This window comes from Penaeus japonicus, unplaced genomic scaffold (genome assembly GCF_977035675.1).
Source record: "Penaeus japonicus unplaced genomic scaffold, GWHDUDI00000001_assembly GWHDUDI00000010, whole genome shotgun sequence".
NCBI lineage: Eukaryota > Metazoa > Arthropoda > Malacostraca > Decapoda > Penaeidae > Penaeus > Penaeus japonicus.
In genome coordinates this window covers 15332527-15347526 of record NW_028234412.1, presented here as the reverse complement: position 1 = coordinate 15347526, position 15000 = coordinate 15332527, and the positions used below count along the sequence as shown (strand labels likewise).

General features: G+C 36.1%; 2 protein-coding genes across 53 annotated transcripts in view; both read left to right on the top strand.

Annotated features, from left to right (window-relative positions):
* Positions 1-7192, top strand: part of LOC122248005 (MAP/microtubule affinity-regulating kinase 3) — a 133932-nt gene extending 126740 nt beyond the window's left edge. For 24 of the 50 annotated variants that reach the window (XM_086540842.1, XM_086540821.1, XM_086540846.1 and 21 more), the window contains 4 exons: positions 243-326; positions 1980-2091; positions 4716-4820; positions 5007-7192. In XM_086540842.1, the coding sequence (XP_086396968.1) occupies positions 243-326; positions 1980-2091; positions 4716-4820; positions 5007-5120 (415 nt within the window). In that variant the 3' untranslated portion in view covers positions 5121-7192. The remainder of the gene's footprint in view (positions 1-242; positions 327-1979; positions 2092-4715; positions 4821-5006) is intronic. The other 26 variants (XM_086540852.1, XM_086540858.1, XM_086540856.1 and 23 more) reach the window with 3 other exon arrangements.
* Positions 7193-13846: 6654 nt separating this feature from the next.
* Positions 13847-15000, top strand: part of LOC122252766 (uncharacterized) — a 93140-nt gene continuing 91986 nt past the window's right edge. The window contains exon 1 of one of the 3 annotated variants that reach the window (XM_086540816.1): positions 13847-13896. The gene's annotated coding sequence lies outside the window, so the exon portion shown is untranslated. Of the gene's footprint in view, positions 14118-14937 lie in introns of those variants that run through there. The other 2 variants (XM_086540814.1, XM_086540815.1) reach the window with 2 other exon arrangements.

Genomic DNA, 15000 nt, shown 5'->3' with positions numbered 1-15000 from the left:
ATTATTTTTGAAAATTAGAATAATAAGAAAAAGATGATGATGTGAATGTGAAACATTATCAGCTACTTTTGATATTTAAAAAGATAAATAAAAGATAAACAAGATTATTAATCACAACGTAAAGGATGGGCAATTAAAACGAGCCATATTGCATCAAGTCCATACGTGCAACTGCAATAGAAAATGAGAGGGTTGGATGGCTAGGACAAGGTGGTGATGGACATATTTAAGTACCTGGGAAGTGTTTTCAGCAAGGATGGGAGTGTGGAAGCAGAGATGGCTGAAAGGGTGACATATCGAGGTATCACAGAGGAGCACCCTAAAAGGTAAGGAGGTGTGCATGTCAAGTGTGGATGGTGATGATTATGATGATGATGATGATGATGATGATGATGATGACCTTTTATGCTTGAAGGAATATGACGTCTTGCTGTGCACAGTCTCTTCTCTTCTTTTGGATTTTCATTTTATTATTATTATTATATTATTATATTATTATATTATTATTTATTTGTTTATTTATTTATCTGTTTGATGACTTACTTACATTTCTGAGAATTGAAGCAAGGTTATGGTATGTGAGAATGAATTACTTGAAAGTGCAACATTGGAGTGGGCTGGGTATGTTGTATTAGATTCATGTCCGCTGTTTTATTTCAGTTTTTGTTTATTGTGGTCATTCTTGTTTATATATATTTTTTTGTTTTCTTCTTTTTCTGTTAAGTCAAGTTTGTAGACCTTTGCGTGTGCATATTTGGATAGCATAGCTGATTTATTGTTTATTGACTCATTCATTTGCAGTGTATATAAGTAAGGGGAGATAAGGTCAGTTGGACTAGGCTAGATGCAAATGGAGGAGGAAAAGGAGGAGGTCGACAGTTAGGAATAGGAAGTTGAATGTTCTTAGTAGTGCCATCGGGGAATTGATTTGTAGCTGCTGGTTCGTCTCTGGTCATGGTCTTGGAGAGGAGGTTTACAGTAGATGTTTTAGCAAGAGTTGGACTTCATGGCAGTTGTAAGTAGAGAAGAGTGGAGGTATTCATGGATTGTCTTTTGTTTAAGCCTGAAGGTAATCAGAATTTTAGAAAAGAAAGAAGAAAAACTGTTGTAAAAGATACATGACCTGAAGATTGCATGGAAATATCTTGGGACTGAATGCAGTAAGAATCCCACAAATGTAATGTAATGCATTGTCAATTGTCAATATTGCATAGTGAAACTGCAGATTCATGTACATAGGTAGCATTTAATCATGATAATAGTGACAACTATTTTGAAATTTGATATGAAACCTTACTTTTGAAGGCCACAAGGAACATTAACTTTAATCACTGTATATTTATCTTATTTTTTTTGTTTTTGTTTTTGTTTTCTTTTTCTTCAAATGAAAGAATTGAATTTGTTTGAGTAATGGTGGCTTATGATAACTTTGCGAAATATTTAGCTAAAATTCAAAGGTTTCTGTTGCTTTAACCTTATGATAGGGATGTTCCAAGATGTTTGATTGCCATACATTGGTGGGTGTAATATATAAATGTAAAGTATGTGGGAAAATTGCTTACTGTAATAGTTGTATGTTGATTTCTGTAAGTTGCTATGTATTAGATTCCATAAGTTTGCCTGCTAGTAGAACTTGCCATAATTCTTAATTTTATGTTTGAATGAAAAGCAGTAGTCATGTTGCATGGATACAAGTTGCATAGTGCTTTTTAATCAGAAGTAATTTGAAATCAGGATTTGTTTTGTCTCTTTTTTTTCTTCTTTTTGAAAGTCAGGATCTAAGAGATGGTATGAATTACCATCATGGAGACTTTATTTGATATTGATTCGTTTATGAATATATTTTTTATTATATATATATATTATTTTTTCATCATTCTGTATTTGGTGCTTTATTTTTGTAAAGAAACTCTTATCATGTAGTTTGGCATTGCACAGGCTATACCTTTGATTTTGATCTGAAGCCTTTATCCCTACAGCACATCCGTGAATAATGACGAGCAGGTCAAGCCTCGGTCATTGCGCTTCACGTGGAGCATGAAAACGACCTCTTCACGAGACCCCAATGACATCATGGCCGAGATTCGCAAGGTAGACCACCCCCCGCACCATGAATAGCGAAGACAAGTAATCCACCCGCTGCATGTCCTGCTTAACACACTGTCTTCATGCTAGCAGCTATCTCCCTCGATGCCCCCTCACTCCCACCTCCCCCTGGAGTACCACACCATCCCTTGAATAAAAAAAAAAAAAAAAAGAACAATAAAAAAAGATCCATTCTCTCCTTTACCTCTCTTTCTCTCTCTCTCCTCCTCTCTTGCTCTCTTGCCTTCTCCTTTCCCTTGTCCTTTCCCTTCCCCATACCCTCACCCTCACCCTCACCCCCCACTCTACACGCCCCTGTGACCTTCATTCCCACATCATGCACTTGTGACCTTCAGTCTCACTCTCCCTCTCTACCCCTTTGACCTTTTAACTCCCACCCCATCCCTCACTCTTTTAACAGACACCCCCTCCCTCTTCCCCCTCCCAGTTTAAGTTCTTTCCCATTTGATCTCCATTCACTCTGTCTTCCCCAAGGTCTTCATTTTCCATTTCATAGCCCATGGCCCCTCCTTTCCTGTCTTTCCTCTCGAGTTCACCCTTGTCAACTCCCACCCCTCATTCCCTCGCCCTCTTCCATGCCTTATTTCCTCACCCTCTTCCGTGCCTTATTTCCTCACCCTCTTCCATGCCTCATTCCCTCCCACCCCTGATTCCCACAGTCTCTCCCACCCTCATTCCCTCATGCTCTCCCATGCCTCAGTCCCAAATTCCCTCATTCTCTCTCTCACTCTCCTCTCCCCCTTTCCCCCCTCTCACTTCTTTTCCAGTTTCCGGACATTCCCACCCTTCCACTCTCATGACTACAGATGGTTAGAGTAAATTAGGGAAAGTCAGTACAACTCCCTCCATAGCCCCTTTGGGCCTGTGTGTGCACATCCATGTTGTTTAAATGGCTACCACAGCAGAAATAATGGGACTGTGGATGCTTGTAGATCATGGTGAATGTAAATTTGGCTCAGTTTTTCGTTTCCATGTTGTTTGACTTCAATATGCAAAGTCCCGTGTGGGCATGGTGCATTGCATTAAAGATGACTGACTCCCATTTCTCTCTCTCTCTCTCTCTTTCTCTCTCTCTCTCTCTCTCTCTCTCTCTCTCTCTCTCTCTCTCTCTCTCTCTCTCTCTTCCTTTCTCTCCTCCTTCTCTCTCTTCTTCTCTCTTTCTCTCTCTCTCTTTCTCTCTTTCTCTCTCTCTCTCTCTCTCTCTCTCCTCTCTCCTCTCTCTTCTCTCTCCTCCCTCTCCTCTCTCTCTTCTTTCCCCTCTCTTCTCTCTCTCTTCTCTCTCTCTCTCTCCTCCTCTTCCTCTCTCTTCTCTCTCTCTCTCTCTCTCTCTCTTTCTCTCTTTCTCTCTCTCTTCCTCTTCTCGCTCTCTTCTCTCTCTCTCTCTGCTCTCTCTCTCTCTCTCTCTCTCTTTCTCTCTCTCTCTTCTCTCTCTCTCTCTCTTTCTCTCTCTCTCTCTTCTCTCTTCTCTCTCTCTCTCTCTCTCTTCTCTCTTTCTCTCTCTCTCTCTCCTCTCTCTCTCTCCTCTCTCTCTCTCTCTCTCTCTCTCTCTCTCTCTCTCTCTCTCTCTCTCTCTCTCTCTCTCTCTCTCTCTCTCTCTCTCTCTCTCTCTCTCTCTCTCTCTCTCTTTCACTTTCTCCTCTTTCTTTCTTTCTTTTTCTGATTTTTATATTTTATTTATTTATTATTTTCTCACTTTTTTTAATGTTTTTATCTCTATTTTTCTGTTTTCTCTTTTTTTCTCTCCTTTTGTCTATCTATCAATCTATCTGTCTATCGCTCTTGCTCAGTACTTTTTGTTTGTTTTGATTTTCTAATGATTTGTGTTAAGTTATCCCTAATGTTTAGCTTCTTCTTCACCCTCTCTCCCCCCTTCAATTCTTGGCAGCTTGTTGCATTTTTTGTAAATTGTAAAATGTAAAGTTTCATTTCTCTAAAGAATTCTTTTCCTTCTTGTTTTTTTTTGTATTTTATATTCCCGGTCTTGCTTGTATAAAAAAGGAGAAAGAATAAAAAGCAGGTCATCAGATGGGTGATAAAATGGTTTTGGAACCTTATTTGACTGCTGTATTACCAAAGTAATGAAATGGTTGTCATGACATTGATAGTGGTTACATGTGCATGGATACTCTTTGATATGTGTTGAGGTACTGTAAATGTTGATCAGTGACCTGATTATTGGTCTTTGTTACCTTGCATGTAACATCTTGAAAAATGAACAATCCCAGTGTCAGTGTTTTATAATTTTGTTATAGTATCTGGAAGTAGTGAGATAGCTTCTGTATCAGGACAGTGTCTTGTATTTGTAATGTGAGTTCAGAATGTGCATTTTAGAGTGACTAAAAAAAAAAAAAGCTGTTCCTTGCATCTTTTTTTTTATTTTTTGTGTTCTTTGGTTTTGGTTTTATTTCAGTTTTGTTTGAATGATATTCTTATAATAGCATGGGAAAGTTTTTCTTTCTTATTTTTATTTTTTTATTTCTTTCTTTTATTTTTTTTTATATATTTTTTTTATTTTTTTTATTTTTTTTTCTTTTCACTAGTTTTAACCACAGTTAGAATCATTTCTTCAGGACTAATCTCTTGTTCTCGTATTCTCTGCTACGTTCCAGGTATTAGATGCAAACAACTGTGATTATGAGCAGCGAGAAAAGTTCTTGCTTCTCTGTGTCCATGGAGACCCCAACACAGATTCTTTAGTACAGTGGGAAATTGAGGTATGTGTCATGGGAAGATAAGTAGTTTTTTGCAGATACTTTTGTTTTATACAGCAAAATACATTAATGAGGTCTGCTCACATTGTCATTGAAAGGTTTTTGAGAAAGGTCAATTGAAAACTTTAGATCATGAACTTTTTTTTTTTTTTCTTTCTTTTTTTTTCAACAATTATGCTTTACTTGCAGGTGTGTAAGCTACCCAGACTTAGCCTGAACGGTGTGCGTTTCAAGAGGATATCAGGAACTTCCATTGGGTTTAAAAATATTGCCAGCAAGATTGCTAATGAGCTAAAACTGTGACTACAAGGGGAGTTAGAACTAGGCGACTCTCTTGTAGAAGTACCACTAGGACATAACACAGCCTGAGGTTATGTATCTAGTTCAGGTCAAAGTAGGCTGGGGTGTCTGACCAGTGATGTGTCGAGGTCACACGATTTTGTTAGAAAGATTCAGGGAGTCAAAACATATTCCGAAACGTGCCTGATATCCATCAAAGTTGCATGTGTTTAAAAAAGTTGTTGTAGAACCAAATAAGTTTTTAAAACTGTTAAGAGAGACAAGCTGGCACCTAACAAGTTTTCGGAGGTGTTCTCAATATGCATTTTCGTGTTCTGACCTGGACTGTAATCAGGCCCCCTTCCCTCTCAAGCTCACCTGAAATATATTAATTAACAAGCTCACCCCTGGGAGCTTTCACATTAGAGCTCCATGGGCCTCCCCTGAAGCACCTTTGGCTTGTTGGCTTCCCACCCTCACTCTCTAAAGCGTACCGTGGACCCCTCTCGCTGCTCGAAATCCAGTTGCCTTTCAGGAATTTATGATGGCCACAGGACTACTGTTGATATTCATGAACTTTTAAACTATCCTGACACTCCTGACCAGTGAAAGACATGCTGTCAATAGAGCCATTGCTTCTTCACCTTCAAGACTTGAGGCAATGGCATGAGGTCATTAGTGTGATATTTAGAACATTAACAATACTAAGTGGAAGATTTTGAATGGACTTGAACAAAGTGTCTTAGTACTTACCCCCTTCCACCAGTGCTGGCCAGAGTAGTGCGGTTGTGTAGATCACGTTTGGTGGAAGTGTAAACAAAGTCTCACCTTGGACTCCAGTGGATATAGTGAAACGTGAGGCAAATATCCACCATATCATATTATCTCCATGTATGTAAACCACGCATCATGTGTAACCGTATCATCCTTACGTGTTGCACTCACCAGCTAACCAGAAAGAGGTTCCAAAGGAACAGTTTTACCTTGTTTTCTTTTGTAAATATTTTGGCTATAGGAATGAGGAATTCCAGCTGCCCAGTTTTGTTATGTATTACCTATAGGATGAATGAGGTGATTTGAATATTAATATGTACAGTATTGTAAAGAATTTGGTCACATATGCTGACTCTGAACTTAACCCTAATCCTGGTTAAAATAAAAATACTGTGCAACGTGTAGCATGAGCAGAGCTTTACTCCCAGTCGCCCCATGCCCTTGTGTAGAAACCAAAGACTGGGGCCTCACTTCTGTTGTGCCTGGAGTAGTGCGTTGCAGTCTGCCAGTGTCTGCCAACTGTCAACATGGTTTTTTCTGCCATATGCCCCCACCTAGCCTTGTTGTATATTTACCTGTTTATCTGCCCTGTTGTACATGATATATAGTCTTCTGATTGGTGAGCCATCAATACCACTATGATTCTACTTCTTTCTCATCTTTGTCAAAACTTCAAATCCCTCCCCTTTGTGTAGATATGTTCCCTTGCATTGTCATTATCATTTTATTTTGAAAATCCTGTAATCATTTTTCATCTTGGTTAGAAATACTAGTGGTGGCAGTTAGGTATTTGATTTTTTTTTCTTTTTTTTTTTTTCTTCATTTTTTTCCATACTTTCTTTCTGGGAATATAATCATGTAAATTTATAGTTGCTAATATTTAATAAAATTATGAGATGATAATGTATGGACCATATAGTGACAGTTTTTCTCTACACAACCTTGGGCTTAATTCTATATGAATTCCTTGAAATTTGGTGCAAATCATTTGAAATATTTGCCATCCTCAACATTTTAATCACAGGTGATGACGGTCATTAAATATTGATAGGCCTACTTTTTATTGCACAGACCAAATCAAATGAACAGGAGTTTTGTGATGTGAACTCTGGGATTCAGTTGATATACACTTTGATTTGTATTTTTACATTTCCTAACCCCACCAGTGTAACTTGAGAGTGGTAAAAAGACATCCTTTTATTTGTTTGATTGGAGGATTTGATAAGAATTATTTAATAATGCTGCTGCATATGTTCATTCCTGTAACTACCTGTGTACATACTCAGCCAGTAGCCCTTGAAATACAGTGACAATTCACATCATTTGAGTTTGTTTATATACCTCACTTATTGTAGATTGGAGAGCTCCCTTATCAAAACAACCATAAAACTGATCTCTTAGATTCTTTTAATGAGTCTACTTGAATCAAAAGTAGCAGCATCTGTCTAAACCTACATATGGAAATTTTAAGAACATATAGATCATAAAAGAATATTAAAATTTTACACTAAATGAAAAAAGACAATGCATACCCTCCCACTTTTACAATGTTTCTTTAGTTCAGACGATACCTATCATATATAAACGCATCCATGGCAGTTTCATCACACTTCTCTTTCGTAGTCAAGAAACATTCTGAGCGAGGGTAAAAACAAATTGGTTACCCTACAGTAACTGGGTGTCTACGACAGTATTATTAGATACATCAAATTTGTAGATGGTATATTTGGGCAACTGCCTTACATTCTATATGGTATGACATTCCAGTATTGATATATTCAACCTTGACAAATTGTGTTGTGATGTCTTGGCATATGTCACGAAACTCGCACCAAACACCCACTTGTGTGGCATCTTGCAACCTGCACATCAAACAAGTACAGATGAACTAAGATAAAAGGGGACATGGTTGCTTTACCTTTGAGATTCTACTGTGGGATACAGTCTATTTCATCAGTCTGTGTAAATATGCTTTACTACGCGATTTTGAATATAAAACGATTTTTTATTTGCTTTAATCAACTTTTAACTTATATGAACAAAATATATCAGGTCATGAATTTCCATACAATGCAAGTTAAATGTACGCTGAAAACGACATTCATGGAAGTTGGTGTTTGTTTTTAGTGTAAATATCAGTAACTAATTTTTCAAACATATTCCTTGTTAACTTTTGATAATTCGTCTTCATTCAAGCTTAAACGGGTGGCAAAAACATTGATTATATTAATTATCGTATGCCTTTGTAACGGCGAAAATTGCAAGGGTTTTAAATTTTATGCAACAAATGCAGTTACATTTTTGCTTGTTATATGTGATTCTTTTTGCAGAATTACAAGTATAACTTCTGATGTATTGTAGGATAGTCTGAGTGATTCAGATATCCATGTCAATAGAACACTTAAGCTAATTATACACTGTACTAAAGCCGTCTCTTAATCCTCTCTAACAAGAAAAGCTCTATAACATTGAGAAGAGATTTCCTTTACACAATATAGAGTAGCAGGGAAATCATATTCCAAAATGTACATACGATATAGGCCAAGATTGCTTTTATTATTTACAAACGATTATACTGGAAGTGAGAATATTTTACAATAATTATTACTCTCCCTTTATCACTGCGTTGCCTTGCTGTCTTGACATTCCCGCCATTATTCGAGGCATGACTGGACGACAAGGAAAACCAGTGCTAGTGGCAGACGTCCCGGAAGAAAATCAACAGAAAATAATTGGAGGAAAGGAAGTCTGACACGAATATCGGGAAATCTTAAGAAATGGAACAGCACGGAAATAAAACTTAAAGACAATAAAGTAATCCAAATGCCCATCAATTTCAAGTTCAAGTAGACCGTAAACCCGGTTGAATAAAAGAAAAATAGATAATAAGAACTATTGATAAGTCATTAGTATAATACAAAGTTTCCATGCCAACTTCATGAAAAATTACGGAGTGTTCATTTTGAAGGTGTGTAAAAGTTAACATTACAAAGTATGAAAAAAAAAAAAATTCGGTATAATCTATTTCATGTTTCCGAAGTGGAAAAGAAATTTGTAACCTATGTATTGGTGATCAGAACTTATAATTTGGCTGTTATTTTTATACATCTGTGTAAGGATCAGACAAACAAGAAGTAAATCGGGTGTTTATTTTAAACGAAAAATACAATCGTATTCATTATTATTCCTTGGCTTTGGACGCTGGAGATGCAGTAACAGTAACAGTATAATGTCTTTTGCGAATGTTAAGTTACGTTATTTATAAAAAAAAATTCTCTCTTTGCCGAAGGAAAATCTGGTTTATTGCTTGTAGTTCCACGAGGCATGGAACGATCGAGAACGGCAACCGAGACCGAAAATCAATCAACCGCCGATTTTGTTTAACCTGAAATTATTCAAGATTTCAAACAAGCTGTAAACGCTACGTCAGTGTTTGAATTTAATCCCCTTTTTCATTATTTCATTACACTATCAGTAAATTATTAGATGATTTAACTGGATAATTTCATAAGAGAATCCTTGTTCGTTAATAACAATTTTGCTATTTACACATGATTTTAGCGCTGACATTTTAGTAGCAATTAGCGGTGACTTTACATTCTCTCTTCAGTTACGTTTTTACATGAAGTACTCAGGAAACCACTTTTGCGATTACTAGATTTTGATTCTCATTGCAAACGAGGATGAAATATTAGAACGAAATATACGTGGGAAAAGGAGCTCCATCCCTTTGCTAATTACAGTTAAAGAAAAAACACTAAGTGGAATTCCGCAATATATTTCTCTTAGATATGATATCCACTATGCTGTAGTACAATTATCCTACAGACTAGAAATTCCATTTTGTGGCTTATATCATGTTACGCAAAGGCACTTTCCATTATGTGTTAGCACTTAAAACGAGCAAATTTTCTTTCCAGGTAATAAGAGGCATTTGTAATTTTGAAGTGGTAATACTGTTCAAATATTTGGTGAGTAAATGTGCGTGCAAACGACTGACATGAAATTTAATTAAGATTTACATATTTGGATTTAAAGATGCGAGAATCGAGGGGAAAAGTGAGATTCTGAATGTAAAATGGATCAGGACTGGATATTTATAAAGCAGTTATATAATTTTACTATATAATTTGATTTCTACTTCTAATAGCTGAAAATATGTAAAAGTAGGTTGGTTACTTAATGCAATTTCTTTTATATCATTATCGTTGTCATTACCATGATTATCAACACAATCATTATATATTATGTGTGTGTGTGTGTGTGTATTCATATATATTTATATATATTTATATATATATATATATACACATATATATATGTGTGTGTGTAAATTCATATATATATATATATATATATATATATATATATATATATATATATATATTAGTATCTATTAGTATAATCTTTACAAAGTATTTCCCTCTAATTTTCGAAACAAAATTCTATTCATGTTCTCTTTACGGTGAGCAGTTTCGAAACCACGCGTGGGAATAGCAGTTCCCTCGGAGTGACGTCATCCAAACGACACCCAACCAACCACTGGCAACCATAGTCATGAAAGGAAAGCAAGGGTCGGTCGAGATGAGGTCAAAATGGCTGATATTTTTCACTCAACTACCAAGCAAGTTTGATACACGCATATGATATAATATTCGGTTTGAAGTAATGGTTTTGGCAATTTAGTTAAGGTGAGACATTTGAAGAAAAAAAAATGTAAAGAAAATTCCTAAGGTATGTGAGACATGCGACACAAATTAGTGCCTTAAAAATAAACTTCAGTGTGACGAGAACTGCCTGATGGATTATACTACTTCAGACAACAATGCTTGATCCAAGACAACCTAAACATAGTTAATTGTGATAAATCTGTGGAAGATATGAATGTGAATGAATAACTTCACGGTCCCTGAGATGTACTTAACGCGTTTCGATATTGTAAGTCCATTGAAAGCCCAATTCATAAGAATTATGAATTGTTACGTTATTCTATATCGTTTATACCTTTCCCAGTGGAAATCGTTGAGCAATTCACTACTTGTTTTTCAGATAATCTGGTTAAAGCGGGCGTCATGCATATATTTGCATAAAGAAAATGTGAGTTTCGCGGTCCTTTTGTCATTATGGCAGTACAGGGTTTTATTTCAGCAACTAATGGCGCACATAAATATCACCCAAATACCAATAGCGCTCATGGTTATCACCCAAATCGCCATATATAAATGACTGTCGACAGTTCCAGTATTATAATACTCATTTTTTCACCGCGGCTAAAATGAACTTGGCAGGCTTATGAAAACTGATGGCTGGAAATCGATTTCGTAATCCTAAAAATCACATGTTTCTGCTCTCATTTCATACAAAATATGAATAAATAGCTTTTCCTTATCCCCCCTGTAGCCAGCGGTTTTGCATAGAGGTATAATAAGCTTGATTCTGAGCTAAATATAATAAACTAGCAATCAGCCCATGTGAATCTTTCGCGCCATTTATCAGCTGAAGGGAAGCTCTCACGTCACTCATCATCATCTGATCGTCAGCGCCTTACGTCCCTTAACCTAAGGCTTAATTTCCCGTTTCCTTTGATCGGCGGATTCGTTACTGTCGTCGGCAGCGCCTCGATTATCATTGACCTTTCAAATACATCTTGTTCTCAACAGTGATGATGATAATGGTAATAATGGTGATAAAAAGTTATGATAATAAAGATAATCACACACACACACACACACACACACACACACACACACACACACACACACACACACACACACACACACACACACACACACACACACACACACACACACACACACACACACACACACACACACACACACACACACACACACACACACATACACACGTGTGTGTGTATATATATATATATATATATATATATATATATATATATATATATATATATGCATAAATACATAAATATTATATATATATATATATATATATATATATATATATACACATTTATATATATATATATATATATATATATATTTATATCTATGTGTGAGGGTGCGTGTGTGTGTGTGTGTGTCTGTGGTGTGTGTGTGTGTGTGTGTGTGTGTGTGTGAACTGCTTACACATACACATACACATACCACACACACACACACACACACACACACACATCAAACACACACACACACACAACAACACACACACACACACACACACACACACACACACACACACACACACAACCACAACACACACACACACACACACACACACACACACACACACACACACACACAACACACACACACACACACACACACACACACACACACACGTGTGTATATATATATATATATATATATATATATATATATATATATATATATATATATATATAAACATACATATATATATATATATATGTATAAATACATAAATATTATATATATATATATATATATATATATATATACACATTTATATATATACATATATATATATATATATATATATATATATATATATATATATATGTGTGTGTGTATGTGTATGTGTATGTGTATGTGTATGTGTATGTGTATGTGTATGTGTATGTGTATGTGTATGTGTATGTGTATGTGTATGTGTATGTGTATGTGTATGTGTATGTGCGTGTACGTGTGCGTGTGCGTCCGTTAACTTTCAGTAAATTAACGAATACTTGCTACATCCAATAATAAATGAAAATCAATACATAGCAAGAACAATTTACAGAACGACAATGAAAGTATATATCCTTAAATCCATAGAAAGGTTTACTCGAGTTTTGAACCCACGACCTGTTGTTTACATCTTCGTCTCCGTTATTTTCTGCCTATTTTATCATCTCAAGTAAAATCACTATCAATAATTCTGTTGCCATCGACATTTCACTTCTATGATTATGTAAGAGCTATTGCTCCCCCCCCCCCTCAGAATAATCCTAAGTAAAGCATTGTCTAGCACCGCAGAATACCACGGTATGGCATGAGGGTATAGTGCACATTCAATTAGGGAATTCTGAAGCACAAGATAACCAATGTGTTGCTATTTTGTTATTGAGTATCATCATGATTATTACCATTATATTCAATATCATTATTTTTATTATTATTATCTTTAACATTATCATGATTAGTATCAATGTCATTGCCATCATTGCTGAGTTTTTTTTCGTTATTATTATTATTACTATCATAATCATTATTGCCATTATCATTATTTGTATTACTATTATTACCATCATCATTATTATTATTATCATTACTGTCATCATCACTATGATTACTATCATTATTTTCATTATGATTATTGTTAGTATTGACAAGAGATAAGATTATTTAGTTAGATAAGATAAGTTAGTTAAGTAATTCTATCATAATGACTATTATCATAATCATCATTAATGTCCTCATTATCGATATCATTATCATTACAATCCTTATTGTAATTTTCTATCCATTATTAGAATCACTATCATTACTATCATCCTCATTTTCCTCATAATTGCCATATACTCTCCCTTGAAGAGATATTGGATCACTATTATCCTCATGTTCATTATCTTTCCATCATGGGAAGAACTGAGGAAAGAAAATAATGTTGAAATAAAACTCGGGCCAGTCAGATTAGTTTACCTGCTAGACAGAGGCACCCTTTGCATCGATCCTTTTGCATGAATGATGCATGACTCGTTCGGGGTGGCACTTAACCCGCACATTTATGAATCGATAAGCGGACGATATTTGTTGCTCTCCATGAATGATAAAAAAAAAGCATTCCGCTCGTTGATTCGAGGATTTGCATCTTTCATTCAGCCGTAACGGGATTTAACCATCATCCAGCACACTGGATTTTTCGCATTCTTCCGTGTCAATCCATAAGCGACCTTGAAAATAAAAAGTTTCAACTTCCTTCCCGCAAGACCGGAGCGCTGGCGACCCCTGGCAGCTGTCCCGGCGGCCCATCGTGGTCATGGCTACCTGGCATGCTACTAACACCTCACACTTGTTACCCGACAAACACACAGGTGACAGTTTTCCGCTGAGACTCTTAGCTTCGCCTGTGCTGAAGTGGCTGTGCGATTCGTGAAGCAGAAGGAGAAAGGGAAAGGGAATTGAGACGTTCCCATTTATCTTGAGTGTCACGTGCAATCCGTTCGCCTCCGATTTCTTACTTGCGTGACTGAAGTATGAAGATGACATCGGCAATCCGCCGTAATTACGTATAAACGTCGCAGCGTGTTAATTGGTACTTCCATGTTATTTGCCAAATCCTTGTGTTGTTTAATAGGAAGAGTGATTCATGTCCAAGCAGTTCACAAGAAATGAGAGCTAATGAGTGCTTATTTAAAAGAGTTATTGGGTCCGTCCGTATTATCACAGTGAGAGTCAACTTGGGTTTAGTTTGTATATTAGCTTCTTAGTAATTCTTCAATCCTTTGTATCTTAATCAGAGGCTTTGCTTTTGGATGTAGAAGGTAAACTCCGCTCATTATAATGAGACACGATGATGCAAATGCGTTAAGCTAAGGCTTTAAATTCAAGTATCAAAAATAAATTATTTTTACTAAATCGTGTTTAACAGTTCGGACTGATAGGTTAGATAAGTAACTGCAGCATTACATATTGCAAAGTAATTGGTAAATCTGCCAAGTTATCCCTGATGCGAAAAGTTTTCTACTAAAACTTAGAAAGACCGAGAGGTGCTTTTCCTTAAGTCATCAGAAACATTTAGTTACATTTATTCTTACAAATTCTCGATTGGCATACCCCTCATACCAATGGCTCTAGGAATTATCATATAATCATAGGCCTTTTATCTGCTCCAAAGAAAAGAAAAGAAAAGAAAAAAAAGAAAGTAAAAAGCGAACGATTGTTATTACCGGTCAATAAGCGTGGGTGAAATATGACCATGAAAGTGTTGTCCAATGGCTATGGACGACGCGCATCAATAATTCTCACTCAAGGTTAAGCTAATGGCACTTGAAGCCATTTTCTTAGATTGCAAATTGTTATGATTTACTAATAGAGTTCCAGAGTCGTAGAGTAAAAAAAAAATAAAGTTATGGTCAAGAACTGTTGACAAAACTTAGACTCGATAAATGGACGTCCTCCTCCTTTTTCAAAACCAT